Source organism: Larus michahellis, chromosome 8 (genome assembly GCF_964199755.1).
Source record: "Larus michahellis chromosome 8, bLarMic1.1, whole genome shotgun sequence".
Classification (NCBI taxonomy): domain Eukaryota; kingdom Metazoa; phylum Chordata; class Aves; order Charadriiformes; family Laridae; genus Larus; species Larus michahellis.
In genome coordinates this window covers 53,512,741-53,528,251 of record NC_133903.1, presented here as the reverse complement: position 1 = coordinate 53,528,251, position 15,511 = coordinate 53,512,741, and the positions used below count along the sequence as shown (strand labels likewise).

Sequence of the window (15,511 nt, the reverse complement as noted above, 5' to 3'; positions counted from 1 at the left end):
ATACCCAAACCTGTGAAAAATCCGCTTTTAAAATGATGGCGTTCGATGCTGCTAAGCAGGCCCTCACAGATGCCAACATATCAAAATTCATCTCTTTTCTTCCTCTCCTACAATTAAAAGGTAGTTAAGAAAGAGGCTGTTCCTGATAGATCCACCTTCTGTTTTCTCCTTTGTATGCGTATTATTCATTAGCAGTCTAATAAGAGTTTCAAAATGCTCTGTGCCTCTGCCAGCAGGGCATATGTATGTAGACATGTGCTTGTGACAGATAAGTACATAAACAGCATATTGGCACCAGAAAGACATCTGTGCCTAGAAAAACGCTTGTGATATGTACATAAATGACATTTTAGCTCTAGTCAAGTCCTTGTGGCTTTGAGAGGAATATGTGACTGTACTCTTCTCTGTGAATACTGAAAAGGTGCATCTTAGAAAGGAGAGTATTTTAGAGGTTTTTCGGAGAGCTGAGGGAAGAGCTCGGATGCGGGAAGCCGCCCCGTGCGAACAGCCCGGGTTGCAGCTCCAGCTCTGCCAGGTTGCGGCAGACGGCGGTGGAGTCTTGCCGGGGGGATCGTGGGCGGCTGCCGCCGGCAGCGCCGGGAGCACGGCCCCCCTCAGGGGGAAGCACCCGGCACCCCCAGAATCCGATTCCATACGTCAGTATGGGGTCTGCCGTGTGGGGGCGCGGGGATGGCAAAGGCGATGCAGCGCCGGGCTGTGTAGGGAATAAATTCTTGGCCCAAAGACCAAAAAGTCAGGGGTGATCCAGGGTCTGGAGGCATGGGGAGTGCTCCCTGCAGCTCATAATGCCTCAGTTTACCCATTCATGGTGACAGTTGCCTGCCTTGTAGCTTTAATGAGTGCTGGAAATGTTGTTGGGGCCAGGAGACTATAGTTGAGAGATCTGCCGTAGTCCCAGGAAAACGTGGAGAATATTTGCATCTAGTCTTAGGTAGGATAAAGAGAGAAGATGCAAAATTGGAGGCACTTTAGTGTTCGCCATGCATGCACAGCAGTGAATATGGACTTGACTCCCTGATTTCAGGGCTTGGAGTGAGACTTCCAGAGATATTTGAGCCCTGACCTCCTATGGGAGCGCTTATGTCCCAGTGAAATCGCCTCAAGCTGGGAACTGAAACTTAAGGACTGGGTTCAACCATGTCTTTCCTGAGCTTGCTGCAGGAGGTGCAGGTGCCCCAGCACTCTCCGTTCCTCACCTTCTGCAATTACAAATCTCCTGTAGATTTCATTTGATCCAGTAAACCAAATCCTGAAAGGAAATGAGTGTCCAAAACGGCCGTTGCCTCCAGGTCCGTCGGGACTCACCTGGGCTGGATCATGAAATGGTAGCTGCACCTGCGTGAAAACCCTCTGGGATGTAGCCTTAACGCGCACATCGGGGTGGTCGCTGCTGTTCACCAGCTTGCCCACGGTGAAAATGGCATCACTCATTTGGGTCTGACATAAGGAGGAAAGAAGCAGGAAAATATTCCTCGATGTAAATCAGGATGGGTCCTTGGACTTCGCTGGAGCCTGTCGGCTGACGTGACCTGAGGACACGGCTCGCCAGGTGGGCGGGGGTCTCACACCTCCAACGTGGTGGATGGAACCGCGGTGGTGGGTGAGCTGTTACTTGCCTGAAAAAAAAAGTGTTCAGAGGGAAAATTGTCTCCAGTCATTCTCATTTTGCATGTGATTTTCCCTACATATGTTTCTAATCATTAAGAAATTCTGTAGCTTAAATAATGCTCTGAAAGTACGGTAACTGTTGGACTACATTCTGTTGTAACCTTATTGAATTTCACTTCTCTGGAAAAAATAATGGGATACTATATCTTGAAAAACAAATGGTAATTGCATTTTTAACAGAATGTTTCTCTTTGTGTTTCAAAACCTTCTGCACACAGTTAGACATCTAGCCAGGGAAGAAGGTACAAAGCATATGGGCCAATTTCTGTCTGTTGGCTGTTCAAGATGCCTTAATATTCGAGCAGTGATGTGCGTGTGTCCATGCAATATGGCACAATTTATCTACCCAGTCTCCATGAGCTCAGGTGAGGTGATCAAAAAGTTGTGTACTGTGGTCAGAAAAGGTATTTCAAGGAAGAATTGGGGAAGGTGGGTTTACATCCCGCTCCCTATTAGACGTGTGGGGGTACATCCTATCTCATATTAATTCACATTTTGGTATTTGGACCACAGCAGACCAAAGTTCCTGTGTTTGTGGTGATGGCCAGAGGCAGAGGTACATCTTCCAGGAGACCAGGATCTCACAGCTAAGGGTCTCGTCGAGACTGCAAAAATAGGAATTGTCCGACGCTTGCACTGCCCATGCGCCGCAGCAATATGACTTCCTCAGTGCTTCAGGGATTTGCACATCACCACGTGCTGGGAACAGATTTGATTAAAGCCTGGGACCCAAACCAGCATCATCGCAATGCAGTTTGGTAACAGGCTGGTGTTACTGTCTACTGAGGTTAGGAGAGCCCTGGTAATACTGGAATGCTCTTCCCTAATTTTTAGTAAAGCTGGCGTGTTAAGGACTTTGTGGAGAGGTACATTTGGACATGTGAAGCTTCAAGGCAAAGTAATAGGCTTGAGGTTTCTGACTGACAAGACACATGTGAGTACATGCGAAATGTGCTTCTCCTGCTAAAAATAACATTTCTCCTGTCAACCACGATGCATCCACCCCCACAACACCACCCAGAAGAACACATTAACACCTTGGCTTTGCACGTAGCCCGATTCACAGCAGCCACAAGTGGTAGAGGGATCTGCACTCTGTGTGCATGCTGACAAATCATATGGCATAGCGAAGAACAGAGGAGTGAAACTGGGCTAGCAGAAGTTGACGCCTTATCATCACAGTCCCTTTGAGCATGCTGTAGGCTGACACCTCCACCAACCGAGTCATCTCCCCGATGCCAGGATGAAGAGCACAAGCCCACTATCCTGATTTAGCCTCTGGTAAGTGAGGCTTGGCTTGCCGCACCGGGAAGGGTGGGATCGGTGTGTTGATGCAAATCTGTACAGGAGCATCACGGGTGCACCAGCATGGGGACAAGCAAAGCATGTCCAACCACTGCTGCTCACAGCTGTGCTGCGGTGACGTGTAAAATACGCTTTATAGACTACTGATGTGAGATGTTTCTCCCATTACTGCTCCCCATTTAATGCCTAATACCAACTGGAAACCTGTAAATAATATTTCAAACCAAGAAGCGTTGGGTTGCAGATAGGTATTACCCTTTAAAGGAACTCCTGCAATAACTAAGGTGCGGGTCTGACATACAGCCTGTGTGTGCTCCTGCTGGCACTGTAGTCATGAAGGTTATGAAAGACATGGACAGCAAAGCTTTTAAGAGCGGTGAAAGACTAGAGAATACCAAAATTTTTTTGCAAAGTAAATCCCTTAAAATAAAAAAGAAAAGAAAAGCTGGAAACAAGATGTAGCTAAAATATTGGCAAGCGACATGAGGTTGATTCATGGTCACAAAGGTCAGTCCACTGCAGCCTTCCCCCAGGACTGAGCGAAGCTTTATTCGAAGGGGATTTTCGGAGAACCCAGGAGATTTAAATGCCTAAATTCCAATCTCTCCTTTAGCTGGCAGGGGCGTGAGCCTATGTTCTCACTCTCGCAATTAAGCTCCTTCAACTCTCATTTAAGTGGCTGGGCAGAGCCCTGGGCTCTCGCAGTGCTTCTGAACTTCACCTGCTGGCTCTGGCCAAGCCGGGCAGGCTTTGGTGGGCGCTGAAGGCATTCAGCCCTTCGCAGACGGTGCTTAGCACTTAACAGGATCAGCCCCTTAACGACTTGTATGGTGTCCATCACCTCAGATGCCTTACCGTTTTTTAAATTATGCAACTCCCACTGTATGTAATTAGCCAAGTAAGCTGCTTTCACCTAACCCCAAATGTTTGTAATGCTTATAATCCCAGCTAGGTGTCTGTATAAAGGAGCTCCTTGTTAAGGGCAGAAGGGAGAAATATTCTTCCGTAAGAAAATTAGGGAGTTGGCAGAGATGTAAAGCTTAAGTGTTGCAAGATTGCTTTTGTTTGGCCAAACATTTGAGGTTTTGGGGTTGGTTTTGGAGATCCCAGTGTTTAAAATTAGTTATTCAGCAGGTGGTCTGGCACTAGCTGTATATAGGAAAGCAGCTCACCCATGGCAAGTCCTGCCCCCAATAAGCTATCAGCATCTTAACTTGTTTCATTTTCTTTTTAGTCTTTTCTTACTCCTGTTTGAGCAAATATAACACCAGCACCAAGTCCCTTCCTGGGATGAAAATCTGTGAGTTCATCAGCCAAGATGGAGCTTCGGTTTTGGCCTGATTTTGTTTCTTTCTTGGAAAAGCTGAACGGGCAGACTGTTTTGGTGGTTCTGGTCACGTTTCTTTTGATTATTGACCTTGTGAAAAAGAGACGTCCCAAGAATTTCCCTCCAGGGCCACGGCTCTTTCCTCTCGTGGGAACCTTTGTGGACTTTAAGCAGCCCCTCCATCTTGAGCTGCAGAAGGTAAGAGCTCCATGGGCATTTCTTCTACTAACAATATTTTACCTCTTCGGTGACTTTTGTCACCAAGCCTGTGAAGCAAGGGCTGAAGGACTAGCTATATAATACCCATGCATGAGGGACGCCCCTTCTTGGTTTTATCTCTTACTATCACCTCCTCTTCCATGGGAGTAGGAAGGTTCAACGGGAAAGAAACTTGTAATGGAGGAAGATTTACGTTCTCCTCCTCTTTCTTCCCACCCCGACCATTTTCTGCTGGAGCTCAGGAAGGGTTTGGAGGTGCTGGGCCAGGCTGGGGGAGGGATGGCAAGTGCTGTGTGGCAAATGAACGGTTTGGACTGTGAATATCACCTCTGGAAATTGTATTGTCATTGTCTTTGGCCAGAGGCCAATGATTTGCCCCATTACATCTAAAACAAACATTTAAGACCCTGAGTTAAGCATCCCTGTGGCTTCTCCTACATCACAGAAGGAGGCAGCGATTGCTCTGGAAAGGTTTCCAGAGCTTTGAATCCCACTAATGCCAACAAGAGAGTGACATTTTATACGTGCTGAGTATGCTTCTCTGAAAACGCGAAAGGAAAAGTTCTGACTTGCTGGTTGCAAATACCCTTTCTAGGGACTATTTGTCTCATGGTTTTACTTAGCAGGCTGACACCAGCTTACCTACCCTGGGTTTTCACAGGCTACAAGCACGGGTATCCCCAGGGGGACCCTTGGGGAAGGCTGAGGCAGCATGCTCAGGATATTTTGTCAACGCACACAATTATTATTAATAAAATCAGTCACATTCATTTACATTCACACAACGACTGAGACACCCATTTGGTCCCCAGACTGGTTTTCTGAGTCACCATGGCAGTTCAGGATGATCATGTGTGTCCTATCATGTAGACTCATATTAAGAAGAGGATGGCCTGAGCTCCTTGCTAGAGTGGGGCACAAGACATTATATGATCGCCCTTTGCTCTTATACATCGTGAGTTGAACACTGCACAGGAGACAATAATGCCAGCAAAGTCCATGCAAGGACAAGTGCCTTCAGCTCTTGTACCCTTCCTGTAATGAAAAGAGATGGAGCAGATGCCCATCAGTTACAAAGCAACTAATGTCCTTTTTACAAGTTAAATTGATGCAACCGCCTGGTGAAACCCGGGTCATACCTGTTAACAAATATAAGCAAACCATCTCTCCCACACCACACCTCTCTAACATTTTTTACACCATCTCCAACCTTCACGGACTAGTTTAGGTTGGATGTGACCTGCAGTCTTGGGTTTGGGTTTTTCTTAAGTCCCCTTGCTCCCAGCAGGACTAAATTCAAAGTTATAAACCATTTCTTGAGGCCTTGTCCAGGTGAGTTTTGAAAAATCTCCATCTTCTTGCTCTCAGAGGGCGATGAACTCTCTTCCAGCTTACTGGTCGGTACGGGAACATCTTCAGCGTGCAGTTTGGAAGTCTGACTTTTGTGGTAGTCAACGGATACCAAATGGTGAGAGAAGCGCTTGTCCACCAGGCTGAAATATTTGTAGATCGGCCAAATATTCCACTTCTCCAAGAAATATTTAGAGGCTTTGGTAAGCACAGCTATGGCGATTTTGGTACATTTCTTTTTCGTCTATTTGCAATGATAACAATTAGAGTGAAAGAGGCTGAATTCAGTCCTTGGTAACTGCACCCGTAAAAGCTTGCAGAGAGGAAGACAAGAATTGAATTGAGTCTAATAATCTCACAGATGTACATTTTAATCTCTCTGGGACTTAGGGATGATGATGGGATCAAAGTCAGGTCCTGATGAAAGAGGAGAAATAAGCGCAAGCTGCCCAGCGATCGATACACTTGAAGAGTTTCCCCTTGGTTTTAATTTCTCTTTTACTTTTCCTCCCCTGGGTTGCATATAGCTCCAGAGACGGGGTATGGTGCTCCTGCCTGCAGCTCTGCCAACAGCGTGATAGTACTTATAGTATTTTGGCTTACACCTTTTTTTCCCACGCAAAGTGACAAAGTAGCAGATTACAGCAAATCCATAAAGCTAGATCTTTGGCATGAGCCAATTACTCTTGAATTTTAATTCCCAGGCAAAGCCATGGTTTTTCAACGTCTGCGGGGTTTGTTTGCTTTGGTTTGGGGTTTTCGTTCAAGACAAAGGGCCATTTCTGAATCCTATCGCTCATACGTGACCCAGAGTGAGGTTCGTTCGCTTGTCTTTTTCCACCTGCAGGGCTCATATCATCAAACGGGCATATCTGGAGGCAACAGAGGAAGTTTGCTGCAGCAACTCTGAAAAGCATTGCTGTAAGTTTTGAGGAAAAAGTGCAAGAGGAGAGCCGGTACCTTGTGGAGACGATCGAGGAGGAGAAAGGTGGGCGGTTAAGGTACAGCACCGTGCCCAAAGCTTCCAGCTAAATTAATGATGAGAAGTGAAACTTTTACTCTAATGCAGCTCCTAACGTGCAAAATATTTCTTCGATAGCTCAAATCTCTATCCTACACTTCCAGACTGTGCCTCTCGGCACTTCTTTTAGACTTCAGGCCTCCTATTTTAGTTCTTCCTTATTAATATTAAGCAAATAGATACTAGGCGTTTGCTAAAGCTCGCATGTTTATATAGCTAAGAAAGTCTCTCCTGTATTCTGCGGAGGAATAAACGCAGCTCTCCTGCTATCAGGCACGTATGCTCCGAGGCTTAGTTAACCTCTGCTTGTCCTTGGTTTCGCAAAGTATTTTAAAACTTGTTTAGTCAGGCTTTCCTTTTGTATCGTGCACAGATGAAGCGTGTGCCTTGCTCTTTTATGGTCCAGCTTTTAAGAACTGCCAGAGGGATATTAGTAAGAATAATTTGTATGTTGGTACATGGGTGATGTTGCACTTCAGCTTTAAATAGAAGCAGATGGGGTTTAGATAATTCTATGGAGCTATATATAGTAAACAAGAAAGATCTAAATAGGAATTGTGAAATTATATACTGAACTTGCTCCATTTTAATTGCCGTTGCACTGAACAGGCCAAATACTTCATGTTGCCAATTGATTATAGTCCTTTATAGTCCTAATCAATAAACTAATTAAGCTGCTGGTTTGGGCCTTTCTTCCCATTAGTAATGACAAATAGTGATCATGTCCGTCACTCTAATATCTGAGCACCAGCCCGGTTTAATTACTTTCTTGAAGAGCGGAGAGATGAGCAGCCCTGCGCGCAGTGCCTTGCATCCCAAAGCGATGCTCCCACGCGTAGCGACAGCAGCTCAGGGCTGGACTGGATCAGTTACTGGTGTTAGTCTCTCGTATCATGGCAAGTAGCTCTCCAGGTTGCCTAAACGTGCCCTAGGAGATGGTGGTCTCAGCTTGGTAGTTCTCCCAAGAAATGCGGATGTGACAAACGTCACACCACACTTCTTTTTGAGATTTTTAGGAGTTATGATGTGCACCATATCTATGGGCCATGTGAGATCGTGCTGGACTTTATAGGCAGCCGCAAAGACGTGCAATCCTCACCCTCTCCCTTCTCTCCCATCCCACTTTATTTCTTTGTGGTGGACAGTTAGAGGCCAGTGCAATGGCATTTTTGCAGTGTGGTTAGTCCTGGGCTCCCTGCCCCAGGCTAAGCTTCAAGGGACCCTCTCTTGGCATTTAAAATTGGCACCAAAGCCATTTTGGAGCATGCAAACCCGACAGCCATAGCGTGGCATCCTACTGGTTGTTTTCCCTGGAAAACAGTTCAAACCCTGCTTCGGCAGCTCTGTGCTAACGTTGGTGTGTGCCAATAGCCTGAGCTGGAGACGGGAGGGGATGTCCTCAGAGGACGGATGTTGTGGCACACATCCAACCTCCAATGGGACACTGGAGGTGATGGGGGTGGTGGGGACCCCAAGACAGGGGGTGAAGCCTTAGCATCACCATAGGTGAAAAATAAGTAAGGTCTCACCCCAACTTCCCAACTGTTGATGTGGTAGAGCACGTGGGTTAGACTGAGATTTTAAAGAAAAAAAAAGCAAGCTGTCTTTCACTTTGTTTCCTCCAGGACAACCATTTGACCCTCATTACAAAATTAACAGTGCTGTTTCGAACATCATCTGTTCCATAACTTTTGGGAACCGCTTTGACTACCATGACAACCGTTTCCAGGAATTACTGCATTCACTGGCAGAAATGCTGCTGCTCATGGGAAGTTTCTGGGGCCAGGTAAAACCGGTCGGATGCTTTTCTACCTTCAGCTGCGTGTAAGAGCTCGGAAACTGGAGTTTCTAAGCAGATGTAATCTGCTTTTCCCTGTAGAAAAAGAGTCATGTTATAAGGGAAATGACCACGAGTATTGTTTTACCTTAGACTGGGTTTATACACAAAATCCATCAGGAAAGTAAGGAAGCAAGTTAAAATTGTTGAGGGTCACGGAGAAAAACCACTGCAGGGTTGTAAAAGCAATCTCATGCCTGAACATAACTGAAGAGCAGTGGACAAGCCTTAAAAATATCTATGTTTCTACAAAAAGAAGAGTCAATTAGTAGCACTGTCGGTGAAAGTTCCCTTCTTTTCCCCTACCCCTCTCCCAAACAGTTTCTCAAATAGCTTTTATTTAGGACAAAACCATCTGAGAGTCCAGGTTTCTGACGCAAGCAGGTGGATCTGGGGACAGACTGCCCCTAGCCATTCTGCATGGCCACACACCATGGGCCAGGTCTGATCTCTGTCCCCTCCGCAGATCCCAGCACCAAGGGGCTCCTCTTCATCCACGCTGATTTATGACTCTGGTGGCCGCCTTACATTAGGTGACAGCTTTGGCCAGCCAATATTAGAGAACCTGATCAGCAGAAAACATCTGGCCAATTTGTATCTCGTTTGTACTTGTTTACATCTGTGTAACTAAACTGACCTTTGCAGCAAAACTGATTTGTTTCCTGATAGCAAGCAGAGCTAAAAAATTGTACTATCATCTCAACTGTGGTACCTGCTTTTTTTTTTCAACTCAAGAAATGCTCTTTTGCTCTGTTTGATTTCTCACCAGCTGTATAATGCTTTTCCTTTGATCATGAGATGGCTACCAGGACCCTTTAGGAAAATCTTCAGGCACCAGGAGAAACTTCAATATTTTTTGAAGGGAGTGATCGCAAAGCACAAGGAGGATTTGGACCAGTCCGAGGCAGGAGATTATATTGACTGTTACCTGAAGGAAATAGAAAAAGTAAGAGAGAAATACCTAAAGCCACCTAAATCTTAACCCAAGAAATGAACAGACGGGACTCAAAGCTGTTTTGTCACAGGAGCCCATGCCTCCTGCGTTGCCTTCTCCTCCCTACCTCTTCCCCGTCAAACTCAAACTTTTTAGCAACAGCAGGAGCCTGATCACTTTGAAAACATACTGATTTTTTTTTTTTTTTCATTTGAAAGTATTTACACTTTGTCTTCTTCCATTTTTCATTCTGTCATGTGGCGTAGGAGGACTCTCGGGGAACATGTTCACATTTCTATGAGAGCTCACAGGCCTGTGTTTGCTATTGTGAAACTTCACATTTAAAAACGCTACCTGCTTTCAAAAGTCACTCTACAGCAAATAGGGTGTCTTTCAAAGCTGTTCACAGGCCTTGAAATTCAATGAAAGTAAGGGGTAGAAATTTCCAAGCCCAGGGGTGATGGATAATAAAATAGCAGCAGGACTTGACTTATGTATTGGACTGGGTTCTTGAAAGCATCGCCTCCCTAATAAGAGTTTTCATTGCTATGCTTTTCCCCAAGTTTAAGGGTGACACCAGCTCATATTTCCATGAGGAAAACCTGCTGTGCTCCACTCTGGACCTCTTCTTAACGGGGACTGAGACAACAGCAACCGCCATCCGCTGGGCTCTGCTCTACATGGCTGCGTACCCCCACATTCAAGGTAGGAACACTGATGGGTCCTTCGTTTAGCCCAAAGTCAGATAAGCGAAACTCAGAAAATGGAGCTATGTCCATCTTTACTCCACACTGGACGTGCCTAAGCCCCAAGTTTTTTTTTTTGCTTTCCATAGAGAAAGTGCAGCTCGAAATCGACACAGTGATCGGCCAGTCCCGCCAGCCCACCATGGCCGACAAGGAGAACATGCCATACACCAGCGCGGTGCTGAGTGAGGTCCTGCGGATGGGCAACGTTGTGCCACTGGGAGTGCCCAAGATGTCCACCAGCGACACCATCTTGGCAGGCTTCCACCTGCCCAAAGTATGTGGAGACCACCAGCTCTCCCATTGCCCCACCAGAGAGAGGTCTTCATGGCCCAAGTCCCAGATCTCACCTGGAGAGGAACCAACCAGCAGGATCTTATAGAAATATCACAGTTATATAGAAAATAGAAGCCTTCCTCCTATGGGTCTCACCTCCTTGTGGAGGAGAATTGTGAAAATTTTCAGTTTTACAAGGTTTATCCCTTAAATCTTATACAAGACGTCCTCCAAGCATTATGGGAATAGAGGGCCAAGAAACATAGGAATGCAAACAGTTTGGGTATTAACAATTATCTATTAAAAGTAGCCGTTGATAAAAGCCAGGTAATAGATATTGATGTGAACACACAGTTCTGGCATTATGAAAGCAAATATGAGATTTAGATATACCTAGTCTCTTCCATGTATATGATTGGTTTCATCAAGGAAAATTAAAAAGAAAAAAACCCGGGCAATTTGCTCCACACTGATTAAAATATTTTTGTTTTTCTGGTGGAGGTTGTGGAGATAAACCAGATCAGATTTTTTTAAAAAAGCTCAATAAAGCGGATCAATTGAAAATTATTCAGTTAAATTGCTTCAAATTCCTATGGGAACACAACGTTGTCAATTTAAAGGTGGTTTATATGAACATCGCCGGTGACAGCAGCACAAGGTATGGATCAACACTATGGTGATATATAGAGGAGCACAGAAGTGAACAATCCTGTAGGCTTTCACCCTAATTTAATTACATAGCTTACGAAAAAACATTTTGCCCTCAAAAAAAAATGTAGTTTACATTGTGTGTGGAACAGAGCTAATAATAAACTAGTCTGACAACATGTCGGCTCTTCTCCTTCGCATAATCACCCGTTTTCTCCACCTCTTGCAGGGCACCACCCTGATGACCAGCCTGACTTCGATAATGTTTGACAAAAACGTGTGGGAGACTCCAGACACCTTTAATCCTGAACATTTCCTGGAAAACGGCCAGTACAGGAGGCGGGAGGCTTTTCTGCCCTTCTCTGCAGGTAGGATGATGGATGGGGAGATGGTTTTCCTTTTTGCAAAGCTTATTTTTTCCCCAAGACACCCACTCCAGAGTAGGGGGTACTGCTCCTTGTCCGGCTTTCAGCCCATCCCCATGGTGAAAATCCCAGTAACAGTTAATGCTGACTGCTCAGAGCAGGAGGGAAATCAATTTGTTATTGTAGGATGAAAAAAAATAAGGCTTTTTCCTCTTGCGCAAGCTGCGTAAATGTTTTTTTTTTTTTTGCCTAGTTTCCTCTCTTAGTCTATCCGAGCAGCCGTCGCAGTTTGCTCAGCAGCAAACTTCTGGGGAAGGTTTCTGCAAAATGTGTGGGTGAACATTGCCACCTAACCTTTCGAGGAAGAAAAGCTCCCACAGCTTGTGCAATGCGGCGTGCGCGAGAGGAGCCCGAGAGGCGGTTGAAGCTCGCTCGGGACTCGGCAGGGTTATTTTTGCTCCTTTTCCAGGCAAGCGGGCTTGTCCCGGGGAGCAGCTCGCCAGGACCGAGCTCTTCATCTTCTTCACAGCCCTCCTGCAGAAGTTCACCTTCCAGGTGCCGGCGGCCACCACACTGACCTTCGCCTTCACGCTCAGCCTCACGCGCTGCCCAAAGCCCTTCCAGATCCAAGCGCTGCTGCGCGACTGAGGCTGGCGTAGGGCCACTCCGCACCCCACAGCTTCAGCCCTCCTCAAGCCAGAAAGTGTCCCTTCTCCCATCTGCCCCGCAGATTTTGGGCTAAAATGATGGGGCATCTAGCACCCACCAACACGCAGGTGGCAGTGGAATGGGCAGGAGGGCCACATCCTGCACACTGCAATGAGGACAACCCTTGGGGCTCTTCCCTTCACCTCCTGCCTCCTCCCCTCTATCAGTTTGACAAAATGCATGAATTTAAAAGCCTTATTACTTCATTTCCACTGTTAACACCTCCCAGTAAGGTGTCTTCCAGCTGAAAAACCATGGGCATAGTTGGGGCCACAGTGGTTCTTCCACAGGGGATACGTCCACCACTCAGAGACCATTACACAACCCTTACATCTGCAGCACCCTGAATGGCCACGGGCTGGTGTTTTCTGAGGTCTCCCTGGTCAGTGGAGCAGCTGGCCTTGGACGTAGAAGCTCTGGGTTCATGTCTCAGCGCCAGTTTGGACTTCCAGGGGGCCAAGGCCAATCCTGAGGTTCAGGTGGCCTCGGCCTTTGTTTGGTATGCGTTCCCCGCTTTACCCCACACCACCGTGTTGCTGTTTTGCAATGGAAATAGAGATCCTCACAGCATGATCATGCGTTTTTTTATCTCATACATGTATAGAGTAGTTTGGGTTGGAAGGGACCTTTAAAGGTCATCTAATCCAACCCCCCCTGACATGGGCAGGGACATCTTCAACTCGATCGGGTTGCTCAGAGCCCCATCCAACCAGAACTTGAATGTTTACAGGAATGGGGCATCCACCCACTCTCTGGGCCACCTGGGCCAGTGTTTCACCATCCTCATTGTAAAAACTATCTTCCTTATTTCTAGTCTAAATCTACCCTCCTTTAGTTTAAAGCCATTATATGGAAATTTTAGTTAGGAGGCTACAGCGTAGTAGAAGCAGGTTCTATCATAGGCCGGCCCAAGTGGGATGGCATGAGGAGCCACAGCATCCATGCCATGGCTATAAAAATGCAGTATTGCAATTGTACGAGCAGGAAAGGTTTATCGAAAAAGATCTGTGGTAGTAAAATACACAATGGGAAAGAAAAGTGGCAAAAAAAATAATTGCGCGCGGTTGCGCGTCAGCTGAAGCCCAACAGAACGAGAAGCAGCAGAAAGTGTCGGAAGGGTCGTGCCCGTGGCGGCTCACTGCTGGCTGCCAGGAAGGAAACGTCGGCGCAGAGGCTTTGCGGTGGGAAGTCACGAGCTCGCCCCCGTCCCTTCCGCTTCTCCTGAAGATCGGTGGCCGGGCACGAGGGGCATGTCCATAGCATGGGGCTGAGGAGGTGGGCTGGGGGCATGGCACCCCCTGCGATGGAGACACTGCTTCTGCCCACACCAGGGTCTCTTTGGAAAAGAGTTAATTAAATATGAAACTTGCAGAGATTTTTTTCGATTTACGTGACCGAGCATTAATGCTTAGAAGGGCTGTCTCCTGTGTGCTTTTGTTTGGAATCTAGTCACAGCAAAGATGATTGGTTTTGTTTCTTCTCACTTTTAAGTCACTCGTAAGTGACTCTTCTGTGTGCGCGCATGTAGGATACTGAATAGTTAACAGGGAAACAGGATTAAATCAAGCTTCATTTCCACTGTCTTTAGCCTCCATCTCTGGCATTAACCGCCTTTGCCGCGTTACAAAGCAATCGCTGTGCAGTGGCAGATTTGTGCCACATGGGAGAGTCCTTTGCACATCACATCCCCGCCACGCCGGGCACACAGGGATTTTGTCAATGAGCCGTCCTTCTAACTGATCATTTTAATCCTATTGCATTTTTAATTAATGTTTCGCAGTTATAGGCTCCTGTGGTGGTGTTTTTTCCTTTCTAAAAGAGAAAACATAAAAGATCTGTGGACTTTTTTTTCACCTATGAAGTTTCCAAAGCCATGCAGGACTAAACACTGGCTTCTCTCCATTTTTTTTATCGCTTTGCTGTAGGTCTGACCCCTGGTATGTGGGTACTGTTTGTATTATTTGCACCAGCTTAGCAAACAAATGTTGATCCCTTCCATCTTCCATTTCAAACTTGCCTTTCCCTGTTACTTTAGAGTTCCCTTCCCTACTCACAGAGAGAAGAAATGATTGAAATAATCCTATTTTTCTTCTTTTTTTTTTTTAAAAAAAATCTGTTGGGAACGCCCCCACTGCCTCCCCCATTTTTAAAGGTAATGATCCCATACCACAAACGAAGGAGGCATTAATTTGTTTATTTTTTGAGTGGAACATCTCATGTCAGTGCAGGGGAACACGTGCATCTCCACAGGCTCATGCTTAAGTGTGCTTAAAAACCAAAGACAAAAATCATAGAATCATAGAATCATAGAACCTTCATGGTTGGAAAGGATCTTTGAGATCATCGAGTCCAACCATACACACACACACACAAAAACCAACCAACCAAACAAAAAAAAACCCAACAACCTATAATCTCTGCCACTAGAGCATGCCCTGAAGTGCCACATCTAGACGTTTCTTAAACACCTCTAGGGATGGTGGCTCAGCCCCCTCCCTGGGCAGGCTGTTCCGGGGCCTGACCACTCTTTCAGTAAAGTCATTCCTCCTAATATCTAACCTAAACCTCCCCTGCCGCAGCTTCAGACCATTTCCTCTGGTCCTGTCATTATTCCCCTGGGAGAAGAGGCCAACACCCACCTCTCTCCACCCTCCTTTCAGGGAGTTGTAGAGGGCAATGAGGTCTCCCCTCAGCCTCCTCTTCTCCAAGCTAAACATGCCCAGCTCCCTCAGCCTCTCCTCACATGCCCTGGTCTCCAGACCCCTCACCAGCCTGGTAGCTCTCCTCTGGACACGCTCCAGCACCTCAACGTCCCTCTTGTACAGAGGGGCCCAGAACTGGACACAGCACTCGAGGTGAGGCCTCACCAGCACCCACTACAGAGGCACGGTCACTTCCCTGCTCCTGCTGGCCACGCTATTCCTGATACAAGCCAGGATGCTGTTGGCCTTCTCGGCCACCTGGGGACACTGCTGGCTCATGTTAAGCTGGCCGTCCACCAGAACCCCCAGGTCCTTTTCTGCCGGGCAGCTTTCCAGCCACTCTGCCCCAAGCCTGTAGCGTTACTTGGGGTTGTTGTGACCAAA

The 15,511-nt window shown here is 46.6% G+C and overlaps 1 protein-coding gene across 3 annotated transcripts; it reads left to right on the top strand.

The window, feature by feature from the left end:
* The first annotated feature begins 745 nt into the window (after nucleotides 1-745).
* LOC141747857 (cytochrome P450 2J2-like) lies at nucleotides 746-14,166 on the top strand. 3 transcript variants are annotated; one of them, XM_074598709.1, is made up of 10 exons: nucleotides 746-1,570; nucleotides 1,908-2,970; nucleotides 4,229-4,519; nucleotides 5,931-6,093; nucleotides 6,738-6,878; nucleotides 8,537-8,697; nucleotides 9,518-9,694; nucleotides 10,246-10,387; nucleotides 10,518-10,705; nucleotides 11,582-12,306. In XM_074598709.1, exons 3-10 carry the CDS (start codon nucleotides 4,313-4,315, stop codon nucleotides 11,906-11,908), a joined length of 1,506 nt encoding a protein of 501 aa, XP_074454810.1. In that variant the 5' UTR covers nucleotides 746-1,570; nucleotides 1,908-2,970; nucleotides 4,229-4,312; the 3' UTR covers nucleotides 11,909-12,306. The 3 variants fall into 3 exon arrangements, with proteins under 3 accessions (XP_074454810.1, XP_074454811.1, XP_074454812.1); XM_074598710.1 differs by lacking the exons at nucleotides 746-1,570; nucleotides 1,908-2,970 and having other exon boundaries at nucleotides 3,168-4,519; nucleotides 11,582-11,720; nucleotides 12,187-14,166; XM_074598711.1 differs by lacking the exons at nucleotides 746-1,570; nucleotides 1,908-2,970 and having other exon boundaries at nucleotides 4,382-4,519; nucleotides 5,909-6,093.
* The last annotated feature ends 1,345 nt before the right edge of the window (nucleotides 14,167-15,511 follow it).

What these genes read in the sequence shown, in the direction of transcription:
- LOC141747857 (XM_074598709.1), top strand. Translation starts at nt 4,313, where the DNA reads ATGGAGCTTCGGTTTTGGCCTGATTTTGTTTCTTTCTTGGAAAAGCTG. An exon ending in ACCTGAAGGAAATAGAAAAA is followed by an intron (nt 9,695 to 10,245) that starts GTAAGAGAGAAA and finishes CTTTTCCCCAAG; the next exon opens with TTTAAGGGTGACACCAGCTC. An exon ending in TGCGTACCCCCACATTCAAG is followed by an intron (nt 10,388 to 10,517) that starts GTAGGAACACTG and finishes TGCTTTCCATAG; the next exon opens with AGAAAGTGCAGCTCGAAATC.